The 17,519-nt window shown below is 37.8% G+C and overlaps 1 protein-coding gene across 1 annotated transcript in view; it reads right to left on the bottom strand.

The window, feature by feature from the left end:
- The window catches only part of LOC140235754 (uncharacterized), a 60,236-nt gene that overhangs the window by 28,087 nt on the left and 14,630 nt on the right, over positions 1-17,519 (bottom strand). The window contains exons 4-8 of the mRNA XM_072315767.1: positions 14,462-14,633; positions 12,899-13,095; positions 6,709-6,890; positions 4,944-5,064; positions 115-269 (exon numbers count right to left, since the gene is read on the bottom strand). Coding sequence (XP_072171868.1) covers positions 115-269; positions 4,944-5,064; positions 6,709-6,890; positions 12,899-13,095; positions 14,462-14,633 — 827 coding nt within the window. The remainder of the gene's footprint in view (positions 1-114; positions 270-4,943; positions 5,065-6,708; positions 6,891-12,898; positions 13,096-14,461; positions 14,634-17,519) is intronic.

Here is a 17,519-nt window from a genome sequence, read left to right as displayed (position 1 = left end):
TTCATCTGCAAATGGTAAATAATGCCTTTGAAGCTGCCCTCCACCCTCTTTCACCCCCTTTTACCCCTCCACACAACCCCTGCCCCCTCTCAGACCCCGTCCTTCATTCCTCACCTCTTTCTTCCCGTGGAAGAGAAAAGCTCTGGTTCCAGCACCCTGCTGATCTCCTCCTGGGCAGCCATGTACTCCCTCCTCTGTTTGTACAGCTCCTCCCCAGCCTCGCTCCCACTCAAGCTCGAGTCCAGTGCCCTCTGTGGTGGCACCTTTGTCTGTACGACAGGCAGAGAAACAAAACTCTAGATTAAAGTGAAACTTATCAGAGTCTTACATCTTAATTTGATTTTGACATGATGGAGTGAAAATCTAGAATTAAAGGACAAGTTCACCTTCATTATCATAAGGATTGAGAGAATGCAGCAATATTAGTAGAACACATCAGTGAAAGTTTGAGGAAAATTGGACAATCGATGCAAAAGTTATGAATTTTTAAACTTTTGTGTTGGAACCGCTCGATGAGGAGACTACTAAGGCTCGTGATGTCATATGAGTACAACAGTATAAAGAAAATGTGAAGAAAATTCAACATATTTTCACTTTTTTTGCATAATAAATGAGCACTTGACTTGCCTCTTTCTAAAGGCAATGGAAATAATATTACCCATAACATATATCACTATAATCAGTAACGAGTCAAGGGAATGTGCACTTTTTTCAAAAGATGAAATTTTGTGACATTCTCTTTATATTTTCCTTATATTGTTGTACGCATGTGACATCATACACTGCAGTAGTCTTCTCATCCAGCGGTGACTGCACAAAAACTTCAAAAATTCTTAACTTTTGAACGGATTGTCCGATTTTCCTCAAACTTTCAATGATGTGTTCTACTAATATTGCTACATTCTCTCAATCCTTATGTTAATGAAGGTGAACTTGTCCTTTAAAGGGATGGTATAGCATTGGTGGAAATGAGAAATGGGCTTTTAACTTTTTGCAAGATATCAAGAAACCACTTGTGAAATAGTACAGAGCATATCATTCTTTGAGGAATTCAAAGTTTATTAGACGAAAATCGGTTTTGGAATGGCCAAGACATCCAAAAACAAATTAAAACAAAAGGTGGGTCCCACCTTTTATTAGTATTGCTCTGTGTTGGGTATCTCAGCCGTTTCAAAACCAATTTTCATTAAATAAACGCTAAATTTCTCTTGGAATTGTATGCCCCTTCATATTTCATGAGAGGTCTCTCATTATCTCACCCAAAAATTCTAGAAACTTGAAGTTAGGCCTCAACCAGAACTATCCCATACTTTTAAAAAAATCTGACACTAAAAAAAAAAAAAAAAAAGAACAGAACTGTGAAAGTTTAGATAAAATTGGTCAAAATTATTTTTAAAAATAATACCTCCGGCACCCTTCCAGCACAGGCATGAAAAAAAAAATAAAAAAAAAAATAAAAAAAATTGACATGTTTTCCAGAAACAGTGGCATCATTCTACAATGTATACTAATCATGAGAATACGTTGCAGGTATGGCATCATAGCCCAGTAAGATTTTCCCATTGATAACATCTGCTGAATTTCCTGAACAGAAATGAATAAAAGAAGGGGAAAAAATAAAACTGTCCACATTAAATCATCCTGGGCCCTGTTGCAAGAAAGTTGCAATCAATTGCAAATAATTGCTAATTTTGAAACAACCATTCTGATTGGCTCAGGGTCTGCCCTATAAAGAAGACATGCATGCAACAATGATTTTGATTGTCCAGTGACAATCAGTTGCAAGTTGCGTTTAAACGCAAAGTTTCTAGCAACGGGGCCCTGGTGATGTAACAATTTAGTGATGTTGCTGTCTTTAACCCTCGGGACTAGTCAACAGGTTAAAGGAAGGGGGAGGGGCAGGCATACTGTAGTTGCCAAATTATGGACTGAAGAAGGGAATCGGATTGAACCAATGGGAAAAGAGCAGTTTGAATGGGCTTCTACTGTAGACATGCAACAGATCAGTATTGACAAAATGGAAGGCTGCCCTCTAGAGGTCAGATGTGGTACAGGCATTCTACCCACTAAGATGATAAGCAAATGTCACCACAAAACTGCAAAAGGGTTCAATAAGTCAGTGGGTTAAGGGTCAAACATGTGTTTTCTCAGACTTGAAGAGTTTGGAGGAGGGGGGGGGGGGAAGGCTGGTAGTGTAATATTTCACATGAAAAACAACAGTTAATACGTTAGCTTTACTGCTCCAAGACAGTTACTATCTTGTAGTACAGACTGAAGTGAAGCTCATCTTCATGTATCAGAGATCCTTCTTTTTTTTTCTCTCTCTCTCTTTACCAGCACTGGCATACCAAAGGACTGTCCTAACAAGCTTTACTTAGATTTTGTTTGGATGTGCACTCGTTAGTTTGGTTTTTGTGTGTGTGCTTGTGTGTGTGTGTGTGTGTGTGTGTGTGTGTGTGTGCGTGTTCCAATGACAAAATAACATTCTGCAAGACCTGAACTCAATTTACACCCATAGGAAACCACTAGAGGAAGCTTGAATGAATTAATTACTTTAACCCGTTGAGGACAAGTCCCGAGTATACTCGGGCAGTTGTCTATGGGAAATGCATGTTGTATCAAAATCAGTCCGTATTCAACGGGTTAACATTTCACACGATCTGTTATTTTTTTCTCCACTACTAATATACTTCAATAGTACACTGTAAGTTGTACATGAGTCTTGCTTTACTTTCATAAGTTAGAATAAGTATGGCATGTATGAATTTAGTTCATAATTCCCCTGTTAACTTCCTTCCAAGAATTTATTCTCAGTCAATGGCCAGTAATAAGGGAAACAAAAGAAATGGCAGCCAGAAATACACAACTCAAATGAGGCCTCAATAGACGATCAGTGCATTAAAAATACACAATCACATACACCATCGATACTGTAGCTATGACAACATGAGTAAAGCATAACAATGGAATGTGTATTGTACTACACAGGAAATCTGTTACCACATGTACATGTGCAGCTGAATGTACAAACATCAGGGGGGGGGGGACATGCTGGAGATGATTAGTCTCATTCAAGACTGAATGGCATTTATTTGAAGGAAAATTTTCACTTTTAATACAAGGGCATATGGTTGGACCTACTACTCATCGACCGCCTAATGTTTATCTGCTTGATAAGAATATTTAACACTGAAATTCACGTAAAAAACTTGACCTACGTGATTGAGAAAATCCAGCACTATCAAATGCCGTTGTTCCCTTTTCGATTCGAAGTTTCAGTGCAAAAATATCACCGTCGAACTTGCGTGGCCTCGTTTCAGCTCCCCGCAGTAAAGCTCCTTATTGAGATCGCCCGCTGTTTTTGCATTGACAATGCACGCAAACCGAGTTGTATTGAACACCGTGTTGTACGAAGCTTTTTAGAAACTTCCATAGATATTACATTACGAATCGGTGAAAATATTCATTCGAAATTTTGTCCTTGATTAAAACCATTAATGAACAGTGAATTTTTGCGTTTTCCCACACAATCTTCATCAACGGTCAAAGCCAATCCATTTTTATGTGCTCTGCACCCAGTGAAGTGCGTACTAAGCGTTCTGTGCGCCAATGTATACGAGGTCGGTTTCAAAAAGGGTGGTCGATATGTAGTAGGGCTACCATACACATTAATCATCCGATGTACATATGTAGGGCAACTAATCTATTCTATGACAGAGCCTCTCTTTATGAAAACAAAACAAAATAAAACAAAACAAAGAGGTTAGCAACTATTCTATGTTTCAGTATCAGTTACCATGGCCATAACAGGGACATTCTCGGCTGATTGCTTGTTGTATAGCTGCTGCCAGGGCAACTGTAAAAATTGAAGGTGGCAATGATAGCAAAAGACCCTTGAAAAAAAAAAATGGGACCTTCAAGGACATTTTATAGACTATTTGATGTTGATGATGTGAAAAAAAATATATATCTGCATCTAAACCTGGCTATGTGATTAATGTCATAGCCTATATTTAGGCTCTACACTCTGTTGTGTGATCTATCATACCAGGTACTTAAAATCTAACATGTCATGGCTACAAGACTTCTTTTTTTTTTTTAACTTAGAAAGACAAGATTTTCTAATAAACAAAGCATGATATTCAACTTGTATTCATCTTCACTTTAATGCTGTATTTCTCATGGTAGACCAAACGAGGAAAAAAATTGCCCTGTATTCAAGAACAGAGTGTTTAAGAATAATTTCTTTTAAAAACATCATACATCTGTTTCTTGTTGGCATGAAATAAATATGTGAAGAGGATGCCTTGAAATGAACTCATGGCAATATGACACCGCTGCCATTTCCACTTTCCAGTAGGATGACATACTGTTCTAAGGCGCAACTCCTATTCAAATAATCAAATTTCTTCTTGTTCATCCACATCTTACTCTAAATGTGGAATTCTTGTGACTAGAATACACTGCATCATTTCATAATGTCGTAACTGCACCATTTCATAACGAGTTGTCTGTTAATGAAGTACTCATATTTGAGTTTGTCAGCTCCTAACCCTAAATGTCATATATTTTACGTGGAATATTTTGCAATATGGAAGTACTAGCATGTTTTAAGCAATGTGATACCACAGCAAAAACATGAATAAAAGGTTTCAATTATGCATGTCATGATTACTGTTTTGTATGCACAGTAGAGTAGGCCTACTATATTATTACAGTAGCTGTGCAATATAAATGTTCTTCAGTATCAAAACTACAACGTGAAAGTATTTTGTATACAATATGACATCTTGTTGAATTTGAATTTCCACTCTCTGACTTGTATTACACCACACACATGAGAACAGAATTCGTAAAACATGTGACATTTGTTTCTTCTGTGACTGAGTCGGAAATACTGCTAACGAGAATATTTCATTCATAAGGTGTGCACTCCAACATACCTTGGGGGGCAGGGGCGGGACCAGCGAAGAGTTTGAGGAGCCGCTTGGCGTGGGGGAGTGGCCGGCAGTGTAGTGGTTCTTGGAGGGGTGTAAGATGGGGGATTTGTGACCCTCAACTGATCTGCAGGGGAAGATACGAGAGGAAAAATGAAGGGGTAAGAAATAAACAGTGAGGCACTTTGTTATTATGAGGAGGCAAGATAAGCAACTTACCGAGGTAAAACCAAAACAAACTGAATGGTGAAAGCAAGAATTTTTTCACTGTCTTTCATGGCTTCATGTTCTGATCTCTCCTATGCATTTCCCACCATTATGCCCTCGGTGAAATACCCATAATTTCAACATATCAGTGGGCCCAGACTCAATCAAAATAATGATGTACGTCTATCATGTCATTTTGATATTCAGACAAAAGTATTCCATGTCAAATCGTTGGGCTACTGACAAAACTTGAAAAAAGGAAAGAACAGCATTTTGCTCTTCATATATCTATAGCACAGGTGAATGAATATGGATTGCTCCTGAAAATGAGGCTAACCCAAGCATGTGTCGTGACAGACACAAAGACAGACAGACGGATAGACAGACAAAGTGTCACAACGGTACACCCACTGTCTGCTCGGGCTGGCCGACGATGGCTCGTGTTTCACACCTCAGACTGAAACTTAATGTGACTTTTGCACGCACAGCATCAAATTCCCTCCGAGATCAAACACACGGCCAGCTGATGAGAATTTGTGACACCAAAGGCAGCCGCTCTCTCCGAACGCAGCAATGAACGACTGGTCAACAGAGATTAAATTAAGCAGAGCATACTTTCCCATGCTTTCAGGAATCGATTAAGGCCATTACATTCACTTTCAGTTCCTCACAATGGTTTCTCTCAACACCGCTCAGTAGGATGATTGATTTCATGGTCAATTGTTCTAAACTCAGGCTTTCATATTCCACACACTGCGATTTGATGCAGATAGTTCCATGACATTTGCTCCTGCGCCAATTGCTTCAATGAAATATCTGCACTCTGTTAGAGCCGAACATAAATTCTATGCACAAGCATAATCCTAACCCTAATCCTAATCCTCACATCAAACTAAACCTAAAAGTCCCATCACAACCCTAACCCTAATCCAAGTCGTTGGAGAAAATATGACCGGAGCAATTGTTGCAGGAGCTAATGTCGTGTCACCAATGTGGATAACAAAATAAAAGTCAACATTTAGGCAAGTCCTGGCACACGTCCTTGTATAATTTTTGGCGTGCCAGTGTGTATCAAAAGAATCTGTCTGAGAGTTCTTAGGAATGAAAAAAAACAAACAAACTACTAAGACAACCTTCAGAGCACGTCATATAAGTACTCCTGAGTGTTTACACTCAAATATACCAGTCTAGAGTAATTTACAAAACAACCACAGAATGTGAGATAATTCCAATGCAATTATGTCCTTATCTCAAATCCTAGATCCTAAAAATCCTAATTCTAAAATCCTACATCCTAAAAATCCTAATTCTAAAATCCTTTCTGACTGATCATTATTCTGCTGGGAATAAACACTTTTATCGCACAGGAATTGAATATTTTCATCAGTTTTTGCACAATGATCGATGGAAAATTTTAGCCCAGAATTTCAATTTTAATAATCCTTTGTGTGCTCTGAGTGCTGATTGGCAAAAAACAAACAAACAAACAAACAAAACCGATAAGCATTGTACACTCTGTCAAAAGTCCCTGGCACAAAAAGGGTTAAGAAAACGTCCCACTTGCCTTGTTGGCAGCTCCCTCTGTATCATCACTTCTGTCTCCTCGTTTCGTCGCTGTCTCTCCGTGGTGCCGCCCTCCATGCCGAACGCGCTGTTGGCATAGTCCTGCTTGACGACATCGAAGCCCCGCGGCACCGGCTGGAGATGCTGATCCTGCTGACTTGGAGGGTAGGGCCTGTATGGATACTGTGGGCAGACGGAGATGCAAAATTGCATTTCAATTTTCTTTTTCAGTCCATGCAAAATGAGAAGAATGAGATAACCGGAATGTCTTGAGATAATTATTCATGTAAAAATGGTTGAAAAATAAAAATGGATGTTGAGTGTCGGTGAATCTGTAAAATACACAAGAATAGAAGAACTTTTAGATGATATTATGCAGTGTGGTCTCAATTACATGACTGTAATGCCTGTAAAACAAATTGATGCAATTATTTGCCTCATTCCTCAATCTGGTGCTAATTCCACGAGTCAATCCCGATATGATCCTCTCTTTCTTACTATACATTGTATGTCTCCCTACTTAAGAGTCAGCTTATATTACCCCAAAATCTCATAAAATCCCTACACAGAAATAGCGAGTCTAGAAAAGCTGGGATAACCTTCGGCTTTTTTTAAGCGGCCTCCGTGCGGAATGAATCAGACCATGATACAGTATGTCGAGTGTGGCTGAGGCAAGTTTTCTCATTATGATGACAATAAAACAAAGATGAAAATCAGAATTTAACCATGATTAGTTGATTGGCCTACTTTGCATCTGCAACTTAAAGGGGAAGTCCAGACGATTATCAGCCATTTCCCGTGTAAAGAACAATATTTCATGAACCTATCACCCTTTTCCTGACGAGAAAAGACCATCAGATACATTTACTATGACTTTTTTTAAAATAAGGTAATTCTTCATGTTCGAATCTGTCGCGAGCAGCCCTTCGTACTATCTGTCCCAGGATGCATTGCGCGTGACGTCACAGACTCACTTTCCTCAGCAGAGCACCGCGAGCGCAGCCCAGCTACGCATCGATCTCCAATTGCACTGCTGACTGCAGCACGGTATCTGCATGCCTGCCTAGGTCTGCCTAGTTGGCGCTACCGCAGGAGTCCGTACACTGTTTTAGGAGAGCTGTTGCCAAATGCTGTATTACTTTATTCAAATAATCTTCGGTATATATCTATATAAAATCCGTCAAAGATTAATGTAAAATAGTTGCAATGCTATAACATTTTCATTTTATTGAAATATTATATGTATTGTAATACTGCCGTGCTTATTAGTGTCCACCCTATCACTTACAATTCATTGGCTATTGTTGTCATCACAGAGTGATCAGGCATACATTTACGTCTGCTGCTGCCAAATGCTATCACAATCCGCGATCGTTTTGTTCGACTTCTGAGTGTAAACAATCTGAAATCAGTCTGTCAATTTCAGAATTATTGCCTCTCTTGTTGTCCGAGACTGTTGAGTATGTCTGACGTTGGTAAATTACGACAGTATAACTTGAACCGCGGAAGAAACGCCAGCGCCAGCTTCATCATTGTACCGTGCCGCCAGTAACTGCGACCAGCAGCCCCATACGCATAGCGTAATGGGACTGCGTACTGAAGCATTCAGGATCACGATAAGATAGCATCGCAGATAAATATCAACTTAAAATCGAAATATTTCTTCAATTTGAAGACTTAACAGTAAAGTCAAAGTATTGACAATAGGCTTTGGGCAACGTTTGGTTCTGCCAATAGTCCCTTTCTGTTCAAATTGATGACTTAATGTGACTCGGTCGAGAGGAACCTTGGAGAGCTACACTGAATTATGACGGCCAGCACAGGCGCACAGACAAAGAGACATCTCTTTGCGCACACATCACATGCGCACGATCAAATCCATTGACAACCAGTTATGCGCTGGCCGTCAATTCAGTGTAACTCTCCCAGGCTGCTCTTGACCGAGTCACATGAAGTCATTAATTCGAACAGAATGGGACTATTGGCAGAACCAAGCGTTGCCCGAAGCCTGTTGTCAATACTTCAACTTCACTGGTAAGTCTTCAAATTGAAGAAATTTTTCGATTTTAAGTTTATATTCATCCGCGATACTACCTTATCATGATCCTGAATGCTGCAGTGTGCAGCCCCATTACGCTATACGTATGGGGCTGCTGGTTGCAGTTACGCCGCCGATGGGGAGTATGACGAGGCTGCAACGAGTAGTATTTGTAAGTTTTGACGACAAACTTGTCAATTAAAATATTGGAGAGCCATCTTGCGCACCTTTCCCGCTCATTTTCTGGGTTCGGAATGGCAAAAAAAAACTCTTCTTCTGGCCATCGCCCGGTTTATTAGAACACCCAAACGCTTCAAACATCGACATTTTCGAAGTGAAGCAATAGATCATGCCGCGTGCATCCACTGCATGGCCGGAACCACGCCGAACGCTACCGCTTGCTCGGCCCGTATCGCCGTTGCTCAAGCTGGGCTCCCCGAGCCAGCTGACGCTCCAAACAAAAAGCAATGTGATTCTAATACGTCACGCCGTCACGTGATCTTTCTTGCTGGCGTACAGAAATTGAACAGTTACGATTCAAAATTAGTGATGCTAAAAAATCGATTGTGACGAGTTGGGAGGGAATTTTTCAATGAAACTTAGTCTTTATGGTCCTTGATTTATGTAGATTATGGTGAAATTTATTCAAAATCGTCCGGACTTCTCCTCGTACGCATTGTTAATTCCGAATTGAAAAAAGTTACTCAGTGGATAAGAGCTAATAAATTATCACTTAATCTCCAGAAAACTAAGTATATGCTTTTTAGCAATTCCGTAGAAGCTTTACGCACAAATATCATTTTTGATGACACTCTGCTAGAACGTGTATCTCATATAAAATTCCTTGGTATCACAGTGGACGATAAACTTTCATGGAGACCGCACATTATTAACATTAGTACCATAATTTCTCGTAATATTGGTATCATAAATAGACTCAAGTCTCATATTCCAATGTCCTCTTTGTTGACCTTGTATTTTTCTCTAATTTTACCGTATCTTAATTACGGACTCCTAGCATGGGGTAGTGCCCATCAAACTTTGCTAGATAAATTACTGTTACTGCAAAAAAAGGCACTTCGTATTATTTGTGGCGTCCCACCACTTTCCCATTCAGAGCCACTGTTTAATAAATATAAGATTTTGAAAATTAAAGATTTGTATTTTTTACAGCTTGGTCAGTTTATGTTTAATTACAATGCTAATGCACTTCCCAGTATTTTCAATTCAATGTTTCCACGGAACCAGTTTTTTCATAATTATCCCACTAGGCAATCTAATGAGTTTCATTTGCCCCTCCTGAGAACTTTATTAGCCCAGAGTACATTTATATACACCGGTCCTAGATTTTGGAATTCATTAAGCTGTGATATAAAAAATTCACCTTCTTTGCATTCTTTTAAGCGCAAGTTGAAATCATTTCTCTTAAATCCTCTCTGATATATTCTTTATTAGTTAGATCTCATCAACCTCAGGGTTCATCATCCATCCACCAATCTTTCGATCACTGGCTTCATTATTGCGTAATTGATTACGTGTTTTATTATGTAATAGCCATCAAATCCTTGCACAGCTGCGTCCAGTACCAGCCCTCTGAAGCACATTTTCAATCACCCCCTGTTCCATTTCCCTAGTTCAGCGTGTAGGCATTCTCTCTTTTTTCTTTTCCTTTCTCTCTCTCCATTCTTTCCGTCTTTTTTTGTCAAGTCGTGTCATGTCTTTTGTATTTCTCCTGTCTTGTTCTGTTCTGTCGTAGTGTGATAAGTATTTGTAAATAAGTAATTCATAAGTTTGTTCATTTTTTGAGTGGTTCACAACATACAAGCTTGGTTTTTAGTGGACCTCTCAGTTCTTTTTTTTCTCAACTGAAGCATAACTTTGTACTTTTTTTCCAGTATGTGTTCTTTCGTTTATCTGTATCATTTATCTTTTGCAAAGTCGAATGTTTATGTTTATGATGTAATTCCAAATTTATTATGTGTTATGTTTTGTTGGAAAAAAGAAGAATGAAAAATAAATGAATTGAATTGAATTGAATTTATAAGAGACAGTAGCATTGTATCAGAAACTACACGGATTTGCTATTGCCTCATTTTCCGAATACTGTAGTTGGTAGGTTACTCCATTTCTTGTCATAGCTGACTTTCATTTAAAAAAACATAAAAAAAAAAATAGTTTCAGTTTCTGTTTGTTTGATTTCTCCATTTGTATGAATGAATCATAGCATAAATACAGTGTATAATAATGACCTCATCAAAACTAAAAATAATAAAACTTACAGGAATTAATTTCAGTATGTTTATACGAGAATATATTTTGGTATTTTAAAGGGAATGGCTAGTAACTGATCAGTGGGAATCAGTGGGGATGCTGGAGGATGATTGTTCCAATCCTTGTGGGATTCATTTAAGAGTAAATTATATATCTATTGTTGTGTGAAAATTATTTGCTTCAGAACGGCCTCATATTCAAGTAATGTGCAGTTTAATGTTTCCAGGTTAGCGTGCCTGGTCAGTGACGGGGCATTAATCTGCACATTACTTGAATATGAGACCGTTCTGAAGCAAATCATTTTCACACAACAGTAGATATATAATGTACTCTTAAATGAATCCCACAAGGATTGGAACAATCATCCCCCAGCATTCCTACTGATTCCCACTGATCGGTTACTAGCCATCCCCTTTAAGGTACAGGCGGAAAAGGCCTTTATCAATATAATGAGGTTTGCTTGACTGGGATAATGGTCTCGGGGTGATATGGTATCCTTTATTTCTCTCTCTCTCTCTCTTTTCTTCTTTACCACATAATAGAATTTATCCAAGGAGGATAACATAAAGGGGGTATAACTAGACAGAGATGAATACTGGGGGACATATAAGTGTATACCAGAATGGGGAAAAGTTGAATAACAATCATACAGTACCAAAAGGATGATGTCACAGTCTTTTGCTCAACCATAGTTCATGGCATCGGTTGTGCTCACCGATATTCAGGGTACATTAAGTTGTTCATAACCAGTTTTCGTGGCAATGAACAGCTGTGATGCGACACTTCGGTACCCTGTACAGTCAACCTTGCCTATTAAAGTTGAATCTATTTGGACTGAAGAAATAGATTTGAGTTACATAAAATTCGACTTATGAAGGATTAAACTCAATAAAAGATAGAGAGGACTTAAAAAGACCTTCGACTTTCTTGATATAAAGCGATTATGTGACTTATGCGAGGTCGACTTAAGCAAGGTTGACTGCACTTGTTACTACATGATAAATTAGAGACAGAAGAGAAAACCTGTTTGAAATTTTCTTGCACCAGCCAATGAGAGACATGTGAGCTGATGACATCATCACTTCATCTCATTTGCATATTTGTGCATGTGTACCACATTATCATTGCTTCAAGAAAACGTGTGCAACTTGGAATATTCCATGACTTTTTCATGTTTTGTTCAAACTGAACAACTCATTCAATGGTCTCCTTGCTTAATGATACTCTGTCAAAGTAATTTAGGTCAAAGTGCATGTGGAGTGCAGTATCACTTTAAAGGGGAATTCCAGACTAAACTAAACTCTGATAAATATTAGGAAACATTTAAAACAAAAATTAAAATCAGAAAAAAAAAGTTAATACTTGCCATATAGTTTATACTCAAAATCTTGAAGTGTTTGTAGTTCCAGTGATTTTGATCAAATGCAATCCTGATATGTCTGAAATATCATTATTTTGATGTTATTCAGCCAGAAATATCATTGTTTTCCACCTGTACAGCAGAAATTTTTTTTTGTCAGTTTAACGTCAACAGTCAATGGAAAATTGTGAGGTGATGACATCATCAGCTAGCTTATTTGCATTACATATTTATATTAACTGTTCAAGAATTGTACTGCAAATATTAACAAAGCTTCACATTTCTCAGACCTTCCCTGATTTTATGCAATTTTAACAAAATTTCCACTGTTGTGCGTATGAACTTTTATTCATTCTTTTCAGACCAACTTTAACCCGTTGAGGATGAGTCCCGAGTATACTCGGGCAGGAGTCTATGGAAAATGCGTGTTCTGGCAAAATCAGGCCGTCCTCAATGGGTTAAATGGGTCTGGAATTCCCCTTGAATGTTCTCCCTACCCCTCCCACTTTTTTGTTTCTTTACTTTTGCCTTGAACTGAAGCATCTTGAAGGTGTCTGGGTCCATGGGGCCGTCCTCCTTCCTGGGGCGTCTGTTGCAGCAGCAGCAGCAGCACAGGCAGAGCAGCATGAGGAAGGCCAGGGGCCCCAGGACGGCCCCAATGATCCACAGCCGCATGTCTGGTGGGGCCGTTGGCATCTCCGTGGTCTGCGGCTCATATTCTGTCAAAAAAAGAGGAAAAAAATGAGTGCCACAGGGTTATTTTTTTCTTTTTCTTCCATCCTGTTTTGGTATGATAAGAGCAATACATTATTTTTTTTTCCAGTTTTTTTTTGGGGTCTTTTTTTGTGTTTCCTCCTCAGCAGATTAGTTCTGTCTGTGTCCAAATATTTGAGAAAAATGAAAATCAGTGAAATTTTGTGCACAAAACAAATTTAGAGTTTCTCAACACCTACAGTACATCACATGGAGTTGTCAATTTGTCTTACTCTGTAAAATTTTACAATGCATAATTTGTTTGCGTGTGTTTGATTTTTTTTTTCCAAAAATTTCTTACTGATTTACTTCCTCTGATTTACTTCCTCTGATTTTTATCCTTTTTTTTTTTTTTTTTTTTTTTTTGGGGGGGGGGGGGGGCATCATTTCATGACGATTAAATTTCTGTCCTAACAAGTATTTGTAATTAATTGTGAACACCTGTGCTATGGCTCTCTCTATTTACACACTTTTTAAATATCTCCCCAAGGTCCACATCGTTCATCTAGTGATTGTCTGTATTCATTTGGGAGTTCTTTTTTCTTCTTTTCTTTTCTTTGCCTTGTGTTTGCTCACTTTGCGGTGTTTTTAACAAATATGGAGGGGAACTGAACAAAACGCTGAAACTGAAACACCAAGAGATGATAGAATCAGTATTAACAGCTGCTGCTATGATATGAAACGAACACATCAAGTCTCTCTAACCAAACTTTTGTGAATTGTTGCTGTATCTTTCAAGTTTCATACATATTTTCTATTCTTTTGTTATGTCTATTGTTAGTATTACATAGGGTACAGAAAAAAGTTTTTCAACTCCAGCCCTTTTGTTTTCATGCACATTTTTTTTTTTGCAGAATGCTTTAAAAGCCTATAATCGCTTTGTAATGATTGAACTTTGAATTGGCAATATATTTAAAGATTACAGTTACTGCTTCTCTCCATTTTTTTTTTGTTTTGCTTTGTTGTTGTTGGTTTTTTACATTTCTACCTGATTTGTTAATGAATGCAACCAATTCCATGAACTATTTCTCAAATATGAGACAAACGTGAAAATTAAGAGGTGCCAACTAAGTAACAATGCCAAGATAATAACTTTGCATAAAACGTTCCCCTTGCCACGACTTAATGTGTTAACAAGAACTTTGAAATTCAAATTCATGAAATTCTTCCGTCGAGATGTTTTCATTGCAACTGATTGACAATTGCCCTACATCGATGTAAATAAGCACTGAATTGATCAGTGTTTTAGTAGTAGCCATGATAAAAAAATCATAGGCGTACATACTCGAGCAGGATTCAAACCTTGAAAAGTTTAAAGAAAAGTTAAGTCACCTGCTGGCAGAGTGTATACAGCAACTCCTAGGTACAGTGTCATCTCCTGCATGTTCAACTCCTGGAGAACCACGCTGGACTCCCCTGCAGGAACTTTGGTTCCGTCCTGCACCATGTAGAAGATCAGTGTGGCCATCCCTGGATCCTGTGCGTTCCTGGTCACATCTATTATCTATAAGAGGGGAGTTCAGAGACGTGGAAATGTTTGGACTTAATTATGTCAAATTATTCTTATACTTCAAAAACCATGAATACAAAAACTAAGTAACACATAAAATCAAGTCAAAACACCAGCTGCACAACCAACAAAAACACATCTTGAATTTTACAAACAAATGCACAAACTTCAAAGATCCGAATACAAAGTAACCAATACTTCCATCCGGTAATCTTACAAACAGACAATCGTCTAAGAGCAGGTGTCTACAATTTTAGCTCCTAAATCTAAAAAAGAAAAAGAAAAGAGTTTCTGACATATCCAAATTTCAGAAAGCTTTTGCCTCAATGCCTGCATTTAATAAAGGGACTGTGCAGTACTGGTTGAGGTGAGGATTCAGCTTGTAACATTTTACAAGATATTAAGGAACCACTCTATGAAATGTTAAAGAGCATACAATTCGAAGGTGAATCAAAAGCTTATTTGGTGACGATTGGTTTTAAAATGACTGAGATATCTAAAAACAAGGTAAAACAAAGAGATCCTAATAAAAGTTGTGGCCTGTCAATCTTATGTATTAGTATAGCTTTTCTGGATATCTCAGCCATTTCAAGACCAATTTTCATCAAATAAATGTTGAATCCTTCTTGAAATTATTCATGCTTTTTCATATTTCATGAGAGGTTTCTCATTATATCACCGAAAAATGTTATAAACCTGACTTTAGGTCTCGACCAAAACTATACGATCCCTTTAAGTTACCTTTCATCTGTGGTTCTCAACCTAGAATTTGCTTTCAGCAACATCATTTGTGGTGAGATCAGGTGAGGTTCACCAAAGTGTGGTGACATGAAACCCTCTAGAGGAAGTCTTCATTTATAAATGTAGTAATGATAACACTCTACCTAGTCAGTACAGTTGTTCATTAAAGGTACTGTTTACCAATGGAAGCAGAAAAAATTATTTAAAAAAAGTTCGAGATATCACATTTGATGCATATGTGTAGGTCAGATATCACAAAACATCCTACCATGTATCACATTTTGCAATAAAGCCTAAAATACAAGGAGATGTCACTATTTTCTAAAGAAACCATAAATGTTCTGTAGATGGTTTAGTCTGAAAACATTGTTATTACAACTATTGTTCATATTTTGTAGATGTAACAATACTTAACCCACTGAGGATGAGTCCCAAGTGTATACTCGGGCAGGGGTCTATTGGAAATGCGTGTTGTAGCAATATCAGTCTGTCCTCAACAGGTTAACATTAGTTATACTATTGAAATTCAAATTTCTACATCAGTTTTTTTCTATCCCTTACTCACATTTTAGAACTATTTTGAAGCACTAAAGATGAGTTTTTGTTCCATTTGCAAATGGTAAATGTGCATATTGACGTTGTAGGACATTATACGTGCGCCAGTGATCTAGACTCACATTGTTTTGCCGTAGCAACGGCAATAGCGTGGTTATGTTGAGACAGCAAAACAACGTATGTTTTGATTAAATGCCAATTATTCTACAAATAATGGGCTTAGTGAAATCAATTTGCATTCACTGTATAACTGATACTGTTGGTCCTTTTAGGGTAAGATATGAAGTGTTCAACAAAACAGAAAAACAGCTGTTAGGTTTGCGAAACTTCAAACTCCATTTACTGGAAATGATGTTGGATGTAGATACGTTGTTTTGCCATCTCAAGGCTAAAGAGAAGTGGACACTTGTGTGAGTCCTTGGGATTGATACATCATGAATACTGTTGTTAGCTGTAGGCCTTCTTTAAAGTAGTTTGTTCCCTATTACTACTTTTCTCTTGTTCTCAATTCAATTCAACTCAGTTCCGAATTTAGTTCCAATAACACACAAACTCTTGCAAATAAAATCATTGTTCAAAGTCGATGTAAAGCAAACTACGAACATACATTTGAACAAAAAGACAGGATCTCCTACTATTTCTACCTCTTCAGGTTTCAAAGTTTTGACCTTGCCTCTACACTTCCAAATCCAACAGCATCCGATAATGAAGCATGCCATATTATTAATCACGCAAAAAGAAGGCTTGTACAAAGTGTACTGGTATGTATGCAAGGAAATGCACAGGTTTGAATAGAGGATGAGTTAAACACAATCTTCCTGATTGATGCCCAAGCATAGGTGAAACTACAGAACCACTCGCTCACATATGGCCTCTCATCATGACCACTTCGTTTGCATGTCATTGCTTACATATCTATGGTACTTTAATAGTTACATGTCAGCTTTGTTTATTGATAGCCATCCAGGGACTTCTAACGGCTGCATGTAGTTAGTTGCATACTGTGCAAGCCATAAGCCTGTAGTTCACAAGGATAATGTATTAAGATGATTCGTACTTGGCTTGTATGACAGTTGCGTGAGTTTCATGTCTCACCATTTTCACAACTGGTAAATGAACAATAACCATCCATACATCCACAAAAGATTTGTTACAAATAATGCTGGCAAAAATCTGGTTAAGAAGCTGAGAAAATATAGACATATACATTGAAAATGAATACAGAGATAGGCAAAAAAGGGAAAAGCAATTTTGCAAATCATTTAAAGAAATTAAATGTAAGGCTGCTTGACTAGTGAGGATATGAAATTTGTGTAAACGCATTCATTGATGTGCACAAATGAGACTACCAGGTACATGTTGATGCTATTGAAGCTGTGCAGTATTATTGTACCTTATGTAGATGAAAAAGAAAACTTTAGTGGTTCAAAATAGTTCTAAAATGTGAGTTAGGGATAGAAACAACCAATGTAAAAATGTCAATCAGTATGATCAACTTTAAGTATTGTTAAATATACAAAATGTGAACAGTTAGTTTTATCAAAACCATTTACAGTTATGGTGTATTGTGGTTTATTGAGAAAA

This window comes from Diadema setosum, chromosome 12 (genome assembly GCF_964275005.1).
Source record: "Diadema setosum chromosome 12, eeDiaSeto1, whole genome shotgun sequence".
NCBI classification, from domain to species: Eukaryota; Metazoa; Echinodermata; class Echinoidea; order Diadematoida; family Diadematidae; genus Diadema; species Diadema setosum.
The sequence above is the reverse complement of the archived record's forward strand: the minus strand, read 5'-3'. Positions and strand labels throughout refer to the sequence as shown.